This window comes from Sardina pilchardus, chromosome 20, assembly GCF_963854185.1.
Source record: "Sardina pilchardus chromosome 20, fSarPil1.1, whole genome shotgun sequence".
Taxonomy (NCBI): domain Eukaryota; kingdom Metazoa; phylum Chordata; class Actinopteri; order Clupeiformes; family Clupeidae; genus Sardina; species Sardina pilchardus.
In genome coordinates, this window is record NC_085013.1 from 11402376 (window position 1) to 11417906 (window position 15531).

The window sequence follows — 15531 nt, forward strand, 5'->3', positions numbered from 1 at the left end:
CCGAAACGGCATTTGGGACAAAAAGTATGGCATTTCTGTAGCCTTGGGTAACGTGTGAGTTGCTGCTCTTCTTACGCCACACTGTAGTTAACCCTGAGGGAACCATTCGTTTCTGTTTGCCCTCGGAGTTCTTTTCTTATCTAGGGTGTCTGTGTTTAAGACGTGGCCAATAGGGATGCATAGACCATCTGGGGACACCTGTGAGTCTGACCCCCCGATTACTTTTGTGTGTTTTTTCCTGCCCGTGTGGTCAGATATTGTGCCACAAAGTTGTGCAGAGTGAGTGTGCACTTCTACCTGAAGCTATTTACAGCAAAGCCCAACGCCGCCGCCGCCACCACAAATCCCATTAGCCTTGGTTTATTTACGCGGCCGCCGCCTCATACTGTACCTGCCCAGAGTCTCTGATATTTATGGGGCCTGTCTCTCATCCCATCTCTTTGTGCCGGCGCCCTCTCTCAGCACTATCTCCGGCCATCTTTCTGCCACCGGCTGTTTGCTCTCCTAATCTTTTGCCCTGGCTTTTGTGGCCCCCTTTTCCTTCTCTCTCTCCGGTTTGTGATGAACGCCTTGTTAGCTTTCACGTAACGTCTTTGCTATCTCTACATTTGTGATTCACCATCCCATTTTGTCCATAGTTTCTTTCTGTAGTTGAATGGTTTGTTGATATTGAGCGGAATGTGTACTCCTCAGTGAGGATTACAGTTTGTTTTTGTAAACGTGAACTCATGAGAAGCATTTTAAACAGTTACCAGTTTCATTTAGCCAGTGTGTTTCAAGCGAATCTAGTAAAGAAAGATGTGCATTATAACGTGTAGGAATTTGGTCTTTACATTTTCAGCATGACTTTATACTTTTGTCACAGTAGGCTGATATCATTAATTTCCCTCCTACCCAAATAATAGAGATTGCATAGTAAATTATGCTGATAGATGAAATGACCCTGATTTGCATGTAACATGCATTCAAACGTTTGATTTCAGAAGTTGTGGCTGTGTAGAACTTCACATTTCCCATGGAGACTTGCTGAAACAGAAACATTGTGTGGAACAGAGAAGAGTTTTTGTTGTTGCTGTTATTCCAGCTAGGGTTGGCTCATGTTATGTGTGATGTGAGATATTCAGGAATGTAGCAGAACGAGTATGAGAGAGCTGGAACTGAGGTGCTAGAGAAGTGCACAGCCCCTGGCTGCTGTGGTATGGAGGTCTGGTGTGGACTGCTCTCTTTCTGGACAGAAGTTGATGGACTGAGCTTCAAAAGAACAAAGGGAGCAGGATCCCTGATCCTTCATCAGAGTGCACAAACTGGCAGGATGGTGGAAGCATCCAGTCCAAAACTGACTTGGAAAGACCTCTTAAAGCACCATAAACCAAAAGCATAATTTAAGATGGCTCAAAGTTTAGACACTACCCTGCTTTTCCACTGCAATCCCCCCTCTACTGTTAGCCTAGTAGATTGTCAGAATATAACACTCAAGTCAACAGTTATTTGATAGCATTTTATTAAAGGAATTTGAAATTATGACAGATTTTAACCTTTGAAAAAGCAGTAGATGTCAGAGGAAAATTACCAAATGATTGCACAAGAGGCTCAAGTGCAGATGGCTGTTTCACACCCAGCAGAATCCAAGAAGCGCTCAGTCAGCAGCTAAGCCCAAGGTTAGTCTCCCCTACACCCATTCCCACCGGGATTACATCTGAGCAAACCCATAATTACTTCTGGTCTCTGTGGAAAACGGTGTGGAATACTGCGAACTTGCGAACGACGTGGCCGCTAAGCTGAATCCCATGAATGAATCGCATGAGGGAGCGTCACGGGTTCTTCATCTCCTTAAGAGAGCTTCCCGAACGACTGTAAAAGCCTGCTTCCACGGAACCTTCTCCACCTGCTTTTGTCTGCTGGTCTGTAGTCCGCACCTCCCGCTCCCCTTATCTGCTCTCACCCCCTCAGCAGCTTCTGAACAGTAGCAAGTGGTGGTTTGTCTTAGTGTCGGGACTTAGCGACCGGCGATAAGAGTCTTATCTTGGCTTAATCCCTTCCCTCATTGAGTTGTGGTTTGTTCTGGAGCCGCGCCAGAACGGGGACCTGATATTGATGTAAAAGTTACGCAATGAGTCAGCCTGTTGGGTTGGCGTTACAGTAGGCGAAGTTATGTAAACACAATGCACGTGATGACCCCGGAGGTCAATTCTGCCGGCTCATCTTTCTGATTAAACACACCGGCCCTTTCACGTGCTCATAAAATATCGTGGGTGGAGGTGTTAAAATAGATCGGATGTGTTTTGCTGCAGTATCGTTTTGCGGTGAGAGTATAGATCCTTGTCAGAACACTCTGGAACGGCTTTACTGCATGGCTCTCGGAAGCATTGTGAGGCCGAGAAAGAGTCACTCCTTCACACTGATGCTCGTATGATAAAGGAACTGAACAGCGAATAACCGCTTACTTCCAAAGCTGCTGATAACAATGGCGTGCTTATCTTTTCCAATACATCTTCTCTGATGTAGTGGCTGGTGTAGATGGTTCACATGTACTGTTCTCCCCTCTTTGCTCCAGAGTTGAAGAATTGCAACAATATGCTTCTGAATAGGTTGCAGTGTTTGACCATTTGAAGAGGCATGTGTGGGTAGGCTGGGGGGCATTAGAAACAGCCACAGAATGGGGACAACGCCGTGCGCTGTAGCAGTTGCAGTGGGTTGACCCAGTGCCTGGTGGGTCGCGGTACTGCGCTTCACTTGCCAGTGTTCTCCGATCTCTCCATTTCCATCACCACAGTGTCCCTCTTTCAGCTCCCTTACTTGTGCTATCCGCCTCCCACAGATAAATGACTGAGCTTTTTTTCCTCTGTCAAGGCCGCATTGATGCCTCTGGTGTATATCTGTGGACAGAGATCTGTGATGGTAAATATATGGCCATCTTGTAGCTTGGAGCCTTGAGACATCAGATCAGAAATGCTAATTTTTTATTGTCAAAATACCCCTAACTGCAGTTTGAACTGCAGTGGCATTATTGGAAATTTTTTAGTGTTTAGATGTCTGTGTTGCTATTTGTGGAAGGCCTAGGAGCTAGCTGTGAGGACTCGATGGAGGTTACCTAACTTGTAGACAGGAGGGACAGGTCACAGGTCCGCCATTAAAAGTCCCAGGGTGCCTCTCATTATGCCTCCTCGATCCTCGATGCTCGATCCTCGAGGGGCGTTCCCACTGATCTATAACTAACACTGGATAGACTATCCCATTGTTTCCCCCCCATCATTCTTTATGTAGATCAGTGAGGATCGAGGCATCGAGGAGCGAGGGAGGACGTATAAACGCTGCATGAAACGCACCCCAGTCTGACTTTGTGACCCTCAGTTTAGCAGGAAAGTAAAATTTTGGCTCCTTTGCCAAGTGGAACTGAAGGGCAGGCTGTACATGGACTTCAGTTGGGAGTTAGATAGACACATAATGGACTTTATTTTTTTTTTAGCGGTTTTGTTTTGTTAAGGGCTTCACCCTTATGCAAGGATGCCAGCTGTAGTGGAAATTGGTGTCAGCTCCTGATCACCAGCAGGTGTAGCACCGACAATACAGGTCAGCCCGGTTAAGTCTTCCTGAGCCCGTGAAAATCCAGAGTGCTCTTTAAAGAGAAGATTTAATGGCTGATAATTGCTTTTTAGTAGTCAAATGTCCAGACCTTGTTCTTGTTCTTGTCTTGTCTGATCTTCCCTGAGTCTCAGCGTCTGTAAACAGGAAGTATCCCTGCTCTCCTGACACCGGACCTTTTGGGAAGAGGGCAGGGGTTGCCTGGAAACCGGGCCGTATGCCACTAATGGTCCCACCCCAACAGGATGTCTGACATCACGGCGGTAGACCACCATGACATCTGGGCAGGGGATAGCATACACATCAAGTCTACTGCCTGAGAGGGGTGGTGTGTGTTAATGGTATGAGGGATGGGCTGAGTGATCATTGAGCATGTCTGCAATATTAGGCGACATATGGGTCTGTACAGTAGATTTATAATTTTGTGAGCTATATCTCTGAAACCTCAGATTTAGATTTATTGTTAGTGAGGCTATATCTCCGAAACTTCATTGATAGTTTATGACATAAGGACTGTGGAATGATCCAAAGAATGTGCTGGTATCATGTGTGCTAGGGAGCGTTCAGTGTGTCACTGAGGAATGCATTTTGCACCAGATGGTGGTAACGATTGATAAATGATTAATCTACCAGTTAGTCAACACTAGCCAGTGTGTCTTTGTTTGCTCAAGAAGGACTTGAATGCCATCACGCGAATGATTCAAAGTTTCCAGTGGCCACAGATGGAGGCGATCCTATGTAGTGCAGACATTTACAGACTCGGCCTTGACATTTACAAACAAAAAACATCATGTACAGCTTTCCTTTTTCCGCCTCTGATATTGCCAACTCACTCCGTGGCTAAGCCAGGATTGATACCTGATCTTTTACCCGTTTCCACGGTGATTCAAAAGCTCCCGAACATGGTGCGACAAAATAGGTGTTTTTAGACGGAGGTGTCTGATTTCCACAGCTGCGCCTTAATTCACTCCGTGAGATTTGCTTTGATCTGCGCTCACCAAAGGTTAGAGAGGTTCTTGGTCTCTTGAGCGGGGAGATGTATCAGGGGTCTTGGGAACCCTGACATCTGCTGAGCTGATGGCGGTTTGTGGGACAGAGGGTGTATGTGTGTGTGTGTGTGTGCTGGTGTGATGCAGAGCCTAACGAATTGCATGGGGAGGGTCTGCTGTCACATATCTGTGAAGACTCCATCAAATATTTAGTTTGTTTATCGAAGTAGTCCTGAATAAAGTAGTCGTGTGTGTGTGTGTGTGTGTGTGTGTGTGTGTCTGCTTGCATGTATCTGCATGATCAGAATTAAAAAGTAAAGTGGCATGCTGTTCAAATCTGGCTCTGAATCCACACGCCTCGTTTCCTCTGGTGCTGCACTTTCTCTCCCGCTCTTTGACTTACTTCTACTACCTCTCGTGCCATTCTCTCGTGTCCTCTCCGAAAGGTCAGGCCTCTGTATTTTAACTCTCTTTCTCTCTCTACTTCCTCCCTTCATTCTCTCTCTCTCTCTCCCCTTCCCTCCGTTCGAGCTTCAAAGGTGTTCTTTGTCCCCCAGCAAGGTTTGGCAGTCAAGCGGAGTTCCATCTCCTGCCTACTCTTGTCTCTGGCATCCGTGTTTTGTTTTTTTTCCCTCTCCCTTCACTGAACTTTTCATTACATTTCCCTTTTCCCTTTACAAGTCACTTTTCCTCACATGTTTGCATCTCCGTTTGTCTGACTTGGAATGTCTGCGAAGTGGACGCCCTCCCCCCCCCCCACCCTGGTCATCCAGCTGTTGTCAGGCCCTTCTGCTCTACTTCCAAGATATGTTGGTCTGTCTGATTATTGCATTTTTATTTATTTATTTATTTAAAAACAGGTCAGGTGTGATGTGTCGGCAATCTGAGCGGATTTGCCGGGATTTTTGGTTGTAAAACCATAAGCCGAATGGACGGTGAGAGGGTTATGGTGAAACTTGGCTCGGCCCCTTAAATAATGTAATCAAAAGCTTCTTTTTGTGGTCACACACACACACACACACACACACACACACACACACACACACACACACACACACACACACACACACACACACACACACACACACACACACACACACACACACACACACACACACACACACACACACACACAGCACAGCACTCTGGCACGAACACACATGCTCTGCCCTGCCACTGCTCGTGCCTGTGGCTAGCAAAGGTGAGGTTAAATGGTCGCTACCCCTTTTAGCACAGGCTCGCTGCCAGGTCCACTGATCCCAAAACAGTCCTTACAGCCCTGTAATATAAGCACTTCAGTAATGAGAACAGAGTGGACAGACCAGTACAGACTGGCATGGTGGGGAGTGGAGCTGCCCTCCCTGGGCCCTCGCTCTGGCTCTCACCACAAGGGATTCAATTCTCAACTTGGTCTGGAAACTGGAATGTTTGTTCTATAGTATGTCTGGAAGGTAAGGTTGTCAGTTGGAGGTTCACTTGCCCTCACCAGTGCAAAGTGTCAAACTCCTCATATAATACTCATCATACTTAGATAGAGATAGATAGACCGATATGTGTAAAGCAGCAAGAGGAAGCAAGAGAGGCAGAGACACAGTTTACAAGTACTGTATGCTCAAACTTAGAACCTTGAGGTTAAGAAGTGTGAAACACGTCTGAGGTGGTCAGTCACACACACACAGCAGTCTGGTTTTGCCGCTGAGCCGAAAGGCCTATCAGTGTTTTGGGAATGGTGAAAAAGCTGACAGACAAACAACCAGTCGTTGCAATACACAGTCTCTTTTCTGTCTCTGTAGGCTAGATCATTCTATCATTCTCTCTCTCTCTTTGTCCCCCTCGCTCACACAGATGCTTTTCCTTCCCTAAACATCACATCTCGTTTCTTATTTGGGTTCCGCTCCTTTCAGAAGTTGTCTGACTCAAACCCAGAGATGATGAAGTGATCTTGGGCAGCTGTGATGTGTGTGTGATTTGCGTGTGTGTGTGTTTGCATGTGCTATAATTGATTCTCACGGCTGGCAGGCATCCTTTGACCTGTGTGTGTGTGTGTGTGTGTGTGTGTGTGTGTGTGTGTGTGTGTGTGTGTGTGTGTGTGTGTGTGTGTGTGTGTGTGTGTGTGTGTGTGTGTGTGTGTGTGTGTGTGTGTGTGTGTGTGTGTGTGTGTGTGTGTGTGTGTGTGTGTGTGTGTGTGTCAGTTAGCTGAACACACACTGGCCTAATGTGGGTTAATTTAATAAGGGGAGTATTTGCTGGGTCAATTGTTTGTTATGAATGTCTGTCGGGCTGCGAAGCTGAAACCAATTTAAAGCATCCGTTTCAAGACACTGCCTGACAGATTGTGCCTAGGTCCACATACAGTGTCTGTTTGATCACCCACATATTATCTGGCATTTGTTTTATTTGACTTCCCCTATTTGGACTGATTAATCTGTGTTTATGGCCATAGGTTAGGATCTGTGAGGGACGTAAGTGGATATGGTGGACATTTCAATTAATCATTGTGTTTAGTGGAATGTTGTCAGAGGTGATGTGAGTATCATCAGGCGGAACAGTGTGTGTGTGTGTGTGTGTGTGTGTGTGTGTGTGTGTGAGAGAGAGAGATATATGAAGTGTCAATGATTGCTGTAATATTTGTCTCACTGAGACATCCTCTGGGACCTCATCACATGAATAGAAGCATTCATGGGTGCATTTCTCAGAGTTTATCAGCTAGAACAATCATTCCCACTTGGCTAAAAAAAGGAAATTCTCACTCCAAATTGGCAAACTCCTCTCAGTCTTTTGTGGAAGGGATTTTAGAGGCCTGAAATAAATGAATTGTATGGACAGCCTGGGCCCAAATTGGTATATTGGGTGAAGTGGACCTGTAGTCCAAGGCAGTGTGACTGTTCTACGGGCAGACGCTAGCTCCCTTCGCTCTAGGGCTGGTGAGGGCAGGAGGAGAGAAGCACAAGTGCTGCATTTGTTTGTAGTACGATGCTAGTTTGTAGTCTTTAAATTCCTCATTATTTTTAAAGCTGGTCTTTGTTCCTCCATGGTTAAAGTATAGATCCGTCTGCCCCAGGGAGCCGGCGCGGCGCGTCTCCGCTGCCTCCTCCGTTTCGCTGTGTGATTAAGCCGCACCGAGTTGTTTGTAGTGGCCCGCTGTGGACCCAGAGGGGCCACTTTCCCACTCCAACACGAACACGCGCTGCAGCTGGCTTCTGCTGCACTGGGCCTGAGCGAGTGAGCGCTGGTAGGGCTTCTGTTTCATCACATACAGTAGGCTGTGGAGGGGGAGAATATCACATGGACCTCTGGCTCACTTTGATTGCTAGTGCTTACTCATAGTTATATTTGCGATGATGGTCGTTGTGTACTTTCACCTAGCGCGGCTTGGTTTGTATAACTCGTGTTTTTTGTTAAATTAGACTATAGGGGTGAGGTTGGGTATCTAATTTGGTTGAGTTGGGTAATTCTGTAAATGCGCGAAATAGTGTCTGCTGTCATGACTGCCTGCCTATAATATTATCTACATTATGCTATGTAAAATGTGGCTACAGCTACAGCCATTGATTGCATTACAACACGCATGCCATAAATGGTAATGGGTTTTTTTTCAGCTCTTGTTCATGTTCTCTCTTCCCTGAGACTATGTGGCTCACCTAAGCATTACCTTTGGATTTAATCAGCGCGTGATGCGAGTGTCCCGTGGCAGCACAGCTGGTGCCCTGCCGGTGTGGCGGGTTCTGCAGCTCAGGAGCCGTGGCTCTGCGTCTCCCCTGCTGCTGTTGCCTGTTTGATCTGCGCTCGTCTGATCACTGCTGATACTCACCTCACTTCACAGCCGAGCAACGTTCGCAAGCCTTCACATTATCAAAGAGATAGGAGGGGTGTGCAATATTGACAGAAAACAAAATCTTTAGATTTTCTGGGCATTTGTCGATAATGATGATTAGATGATATTTTGCATTCTGAAAAAATAGTTTGTACATCATGCAAGTCTCACATCTTAGCCTGCTAGTATTTCACTTGTGCTAATAGGATATTAATTGTTGTTTATCAATGATATAGAAACAACACGGTCCCTCCCAGCTGTGGCACAACTGTGGCTGGGGCACCTCCACCGTACGCCTGTGACCCGGGTCCGATTCCCGCCCTGTGGTCATTTCCCGATCCCACCTCTGCTCTCTCTCCCATTCACGTCCTGTCACTCTCCACTGTCCTGTCATTAAAGGCATAAAAAAGCCCAAAAATATACTTTAAAAAAAAAGAAACAACATGTATGGAAAAAGGGTCTAAATTATTATAGAATGTGAAAGTAACAAGGCCTTTGTGTTTGTAGCTGTCTCTGTGCAACCAAGGATTACATGATCGGCTACATGAAGAGGAAACATCCATGTTCCCCCCAATACTACTGATTTCCTGATTTCTAACCGGGAGTTGCTTCTCCAGTCGGTTAGCGGCTCCATTATGTAGAAGCTCATTGTTCTACTTTAACAAGAACATGGTCTGAGTGGAGCCGGTATTTCCTTATCACTGAACAGCCATAGTTATACTACTGGATGTTAGTTCGCACATAGTAAAACTACAATTAAGATAAAAACAAAGACAATATATAGTGCAATATAGAGATAGGAACACACTCACACACACCCACATGCATACATGCACAATCATGCACATACTGTACAAGAGCAATCATGCACATACACACCCACACATCAACACATCAACACATCATTGCTTTGTGGAGTGGCTTAGTTATTGTTAGTGGAGTTTAAGATGCACACAAGACAAGACGAGCTCTGCAGTGTGAATGAGGTCACAAAGGCACCTGTTCCGCTCACATGATTGCATCACCCCTGGACCTTGAATTTTAACCTGTGTGTGTGTGCGTGCATAATTCCTTCCTTGTGTTCCCGTGCGTGTTTGTGTGTGTGTGTGTGTTTGTGTGCAGCAACCAAGAGCTGTTTGATTAGCCCTATTAGCCACGCTTGGCTTTGAAGTTCACACCCGGTGCACACTCCAAAGCCTCGGCGCCCGCAGGTTGCCACGGCAGCTGTGTCCCTCCATCAGCTCACCCTCCTCCTCCCATCATGCCCCTGGGCTGCGGCCCCAGCTTGCACTGTCTGCTGCGGTGTGGCGGCGAAGCCTTTGAAGTGCAGGCACACGGCCACCACTTAGCCCTCGCACATCACAGCCCGTCACCAAGCCCCGTAGCTAAAAAGCATACCTGTAGTGTGCCCGCATCCTCACCCGCTCATCCTCCATCCAGAGTGGCCAGAATTTTCCCACAGTTCTTAAGGACTACCACACAGAGCAGAGAGGAACTGCAGATGGTTTAAAAGCCTTTCGCATGCCAGGAACTATTTATAAATTCTTCGGCGGTATTGCAAAGCCTCATTTAGTCCTATTTGTTTCTACCATGATCTTCCTAGCTCCTAACTCCTTTTCAGCCCACAGGGATTTTAGTCCAACGCCTACACTTGGGCTCAGTGCATGTGTGTGCATGTATGTATGTGGGAAAGGAGAAGAGGGAGAGGCGCTGCAATGGGAAAGAAGAGAGAGAGGATTCACTGTTCTGGATACACTGTCCTGGAGATCAAGCCATGTCAAAACGCATCAGCGTTACAGTTACTGAGCATGAATGACTGCTGTCAGTCCTGATGTCTTGGAACACTCAAAGGAGTGTCTTTATAGTTTTAGTTTTCAGAGGAGTTTATTCCAGAATGTAAAGTAATTATAGTAGATCAAAGCCATGTCTCTCTCATTTTGTGTTCTTTCTTCTGAGTGCGCGGAAGTGTTTTCACACCAATTTTGCTGTCTGACAGTAATCCGTTTAAAAAGTTTAAATCTAAGAGCAACCCATCACAAAGCTTGTACATTCATGTCTATCAATAGAATATATACTTAGTATCCAAGTAAGCAGTCAAGTCAATTTATTTATATAGCATATTTTACGCAACATTGTTAACCCGAAGTGCTTCACAAATGATTAGATACTGTATGTAGCCTGCATAGTGTGCACAGTGTAATGCATCAAGATAGAGAAGACAGCATTCACAAAAACAAAGGATGTTCCACATGAGCATATAGCCAAACGGCAAGGCCATTTGATCAGCCTCTACTGATGTTTTGTGATGGCTGAATGTCGAGGCATGTGATGTGATGTGCAGAGATGGGCAAAGGGGCAAATGAGGCGCGGACTAAGTGGTAAGCTTGGCTTGCAGTTTGACCTTTGACCTTTAACGATTGGTGCAGAGACTGGAGTCCCATTCAGGCTGTGGCCCTGCCCTGGTTTTCCCCCCCGTTTAGTGTGATGGACGTTGGATGGAACCCAGATGCAGGTCGTTAGAGACGCCATGCTCGTTCAGTCCATTAAAAGCACCCATGCTAATTCCCTTTCAAATGGACCGGCTAAATGTGCGTGTCTGTGTGTGGGTTGGAATGGGGAATGAGGGACGGGGGGGGGGGGGGCTGTGGTTGTGAGGCTGGAGAGTGGTCTGGTCATTAGGGCTGGTGGAGGTCTAAGAGCAAGAGTGGGGGTAGGTGGGGTGGGGAGAGAGAGAATGGGATTGAACGGTTATTTGGAGAGTAGAGTGTGGGCCTGGATGGTCGGTGACTGGCCGGCTCGCGATTACAAGCATTATGGATAACTCAATGTCCACTGTGAGTGTGTGGTCAGGCAAGGGATGAGTGGTTTGGAGATTGGCCAGTTTGTTGTTCAGGTCAGGATGATTGTCTTTAAGTGAGGTGTGTGTGTATGCGTATATATGTGTGTGTGTGTGTGTGTGTGTGTGTGTGTGTGTGTGTGTGTTGGGAGACATTGACTCTGGACAGGGGCCAGGTGATTGTGCTGAGCAGATTGGATGATGGTATACGAGTTGAGGGTGTGTGCAGTGGGCTGTAATATGAGCAGCCCCGGTCAAGAAGCATCACGAGTCCCAGGAAAACCACAAGCGCCAATTACTGCTGAACACACCATTTTAAATCTGGCAGTGAGTCAATGTTCTCTCTCTCACATCCCCTTTTCATCTTCCCTTCCTGCCCTCTCTCTCTCTCTCTCTCTTTTTCTGTCGTTCTCTTTCGCACTGTTTTTGCCAACTCATTCTCTCTCCTGTTAGTGGGGACACATTTTAAGGTGCATTGATTCTTCCTGTAAACAGAAGGCTTTTATCAGCTGTAAAATGCCTGTGTGCTTTTAGGACACAACTTCAGTCTGCATTTGATTATTCTACAGTTTGACTGTCAACTTGGAAGCCTGTAGTTTAGGGGTTTATCGTTCATTAACTCCAAAACTCGTGACGTGTCCAACCCCCCAATATTTCACCGCGTTCCCTGTGGTCTGGCCACTGGCTCGCAGGATTCATTTTGAGTGGGAAGGATGTCACAAGTGGTCGAATTTATCTTTAAAAGCACTGGATCAATGTTGCGCACCAGTTTTCTGAAATTGGATTGACCAAACCCTTGTGAGCTAAGAGATTCCTCAAGCGCAATGAAACCTGATCTGAGAGATTGCCTGGCAACAACAACAATAACAACGCCACCACAACAACCAGCCCAAACTGGTGAAGGGTATGTGGAGGAGAAACCTTTCAGATGGACAGTTGAACCAACTGCCTGGTGTTGCTATTCTAATGGTTATTTTGGGTCAACTCTATTTATTATAACTTTGAGAGCGTGATGTAGCATCCCTGTGTGTGTCAGGATGTTCACCATCCCACTTGGATCTGCCAGGCTGCCTGGCTGACTGCTGCTGGCTTGGGGAAAATGGAATCAGTTTAGTTTGTGCTGGAATGCAGGGAGATGACTGATAGCCCCTGCTTATCTGGTTGTGGTTTCCCTCCCATACGCAGTCCAAAGGCTGCTGGCTCCTCTGCTTGTGGGCTGTCGGTTTCAGCTCCCCAGAGTGATCCACACATACACAAATGGCAGATCTCAACAGCCACTGACCCCCACCACAGTCGTTGGGCCAGGAAGCCGCTAGACCACAGGCACTGGGCTGTGCTGGGCCAAAGGGCTTCTCAGGTCACTCTGAAAGTCCAGTGACTCACAGTGGAGACCAAAATCATCAATCTATACCGGCACAGTGCTGTCTTTGCATTATCATCATAAGGTCAGGTGTTTGCCTCTGCATACTGTTCAAGTGATTTTTTTAAACGGATTTACTGTTATCTACAGAAATGTCTGATGTCTTCTGTCCCAAGTCGTATCTAAGGCTCCTAATTATCTTCATAATTGAATAAGTGGGACGTTTAGAGGTTTAGTACACGGTCCAGTCTTGATTCTGCCCTACACCTACAACGCTGGATGATTTGGTTCATCAGTTCCATATCCTAATCTTAAGAATTGTGCTAATGTTTAGCCTAATTAATAGCCCAGTCTGTTATCAGAGACCTCTAGAAAGGGTCTGTCCTTGAACTTGAAATGGCTTGCTGCATGGTTGAGTTACGGACAGAGGCCGCAGGTGTGCAGGGCAGGAAATGACTCGGTGACCCCTGCAGCTCAGCTGGGAAGCTCGTTAGACGCTGCGCTCCTATGAAAGTGACCGCTCTCGGGAGGGATTTTACCATCACCAGGAACAAGGACTGTAAATCGCAGGAGTCTTTTTTAATGGCCCTCTCCTCTCTCGCTCTTCTCTCACACTCTCTCTTTCTCTTGTTCTCTCTCTCTCTCTCTCTCTCTCTCTCTCCCCACCCACACACTCTTTCTTTTAATGGCCCTCTCTCTCGCGTGCACACACACACACACACACACACACACACACCAATCGGACCATCTTTTAATGGAATGTGAAATATGCTGCGTGCTCCCAGCCCATAGCTCCTGATGTAGATTAAAGGGAGGTATGCGGCACCGCTTAACCGATGTTGATCTTGGAGGGGACCTCCCCATCTGGCACACTGACCGAAGTGATTTGGCACTATCTGATGACTGGAGGTGTTGCATCTGTTTTTCTCACTTTGACTGTGCAATTGTTCGCGTGTGTGTGTTTGTGTTTGTTGTGGTTGTGTGTGTGTGTGTGGGGGGGGGGGGTTGGGGGCTTGGCCTTGAGAGCCCAGTCGGGTAGGGAGAGTGTTCTCGGTTGATAATGATGTTTTCCGGTGTTATGACAGTGAGTGAAGGACAGGGGTCATTTGAGTTCAGTGATGGAAACATACGTGTGTGTGAGCGTGTGTGTGTGTGTGTGTGTGTGTGTGTGTGTGTGTCCTTCAGCCGGTGGGAAAGTGAGTTATGAAACAGCTGCTTTTGCCCCCTCCTCTTTCCCCTCACCTAATCCCTATGTGAGCGTATGGCTGTGCGTACCTGCCCCCTATATGAGGGTGTTGCATTTATGTAACAAACACTGGAATCAAAACAGATCTTCGGAGTAAATCTCTTGTGTACAATTGTGTACAGTATGAGGATATAGCCTGTGTCTGCCTGGTACATTCCTATACAGCCCTTGTTTTAGGCCTTATGTCAATGTTGATGTGGAAATTGCAGGATGGCGTATTCATCTTTTGTCAATCTCTCTCTCTCTCTCTCGCTCTCTCTCTGCTCAGAGCTGCCAGAGAACTGGACGGACACGCGGGAGACTCTGCTGGAGGGGATGGTGTTCCAGCTGAAGTACCTGGGCGTTACGCTGGTCGAGCAGCCCAAGGGCGAGGAGCTGTCCGCCGCCGCCGTCAAGAGGATTGTTGCCACGGTGAGCTCAACACCGCCCTGTTTGTGTAGCGAGGTCGCCGGCCAGATTAATGGTGACCTTGAGTGCTCCATCAGAGCCAGACCTGTACTACAGCGCAAGTCCAGGGGAATATTGTCTAACTTGTGTGAATGATTGATTGTGTTTCAAACCAGTTCAAAACTTTGTGAAAGCTGGAGCTGAAACTAGTATTGCAAATTCCTACAGAGGACTGCATACATATGTGGTGCTCTGGTTATTGTCTGCGAACTGTGGAAAATATTTTCATTGTTGTTCTCAGTTCCAAAATTTCAACAGTGTCCTCAAAATATGTTCTATCAACACTTTGTTCCGATGGAACCTCTGACCTGCGAGGCGAGCCCCTGTAAAGAGGGCCTGTCTGCAGATTTGTGGATGTTTATAATACACCAAATGCCTTCTGTAGATGTACATTCTGTCTCACAACTAGGTGAACATCAGGTCAAGTATGTTCTGAGATATGTGCTGAGATATTTTGTGGATGCCCATGTAGGGTGATTGGACACGGTGTAGGGGCCACTGCACATGCTTGTGAAACTGTCCTTCGTCCTGTCTCACCTCCTCTCTGATACACATCTCCCGTTTGTGTACGGAGCTTTGGATGTTCATCTGTGGCTCCTAGACTCTAGAAAGAGCGTAGTATACAAAAAGGAGACATTCCACAGAGCTTTATTGCTCTCTGGTTCGTCTTCCAAGATGAAACTTTAATGGTTACTTTCAGCCCCCGACGGCTTTTTTTGGCCTCCTCTAATGTGCATTTAAAAAAAAAAAAAAAAAAACTTGCCTCTGTATCAATTTCAACTGTGAAGCACCCTTCAGATGTGCCACTTTACCAACAAAGGGCTCTTTGTGTGAAAATGGTTCTATGTAGAACCTTAACCTTTCCAGGGAACCTTCAGAATCCCCTTCTTTCCCCAGTTGCTCTTCTCCTGTGCAGATTTAAGCTCTCCGTCCTCTCCGTCTTAGAGCTGGAGCCACTCTGTCTCACTCCCCATCACATGTTTGCCAGCGTCAGCTCGCGTTCAGAAGCCCTCCCCTGAGCTACTGGTCCGGTCCTCCTCCTGACGGACAGGGGGGGGGGGGGGGGGGGGGCGGCCGGCGGGCTTGCCATGGGCCCCATTCTCTGCGTTTTTCTCCACTGTCCAGTGGAAAGTCTTAGCCCAGTTTGGAGTTTGTTTTTTGTTTGGAATACCACTGGACTGACCTCCTGCCCAGGGCCCACCTCCTTTGTTAAAGACAGAGTGTGCCTGTTTAAAATGAGGGAAGTGCCTGCCCTTG

At 47.0% G+C, this 15531-nt stretch overlaps 1 protein-coding gene across 1 annotated transcript in view; it reads left to right on the forward strand.

The window, feature by feature from the left end:
- The window catches only part of ldlrap1b (low density lipoprotein receptor adaptor protein 1b), a 39219-nt gene that overhangs the window by 3762 nt on the left and 19926 nt on the right, over positions 1-15531 (forward strand). The window contains exon 2 of the mRNA XM_062523828.1: positions 14096-14238. Coding sequence (XP_062379812.1) covers positions 14096-14238 — 143 coding nt within the window. The remainder of the gene's footprint in view (positions 1-14095; positions 14239-15531) is intronic.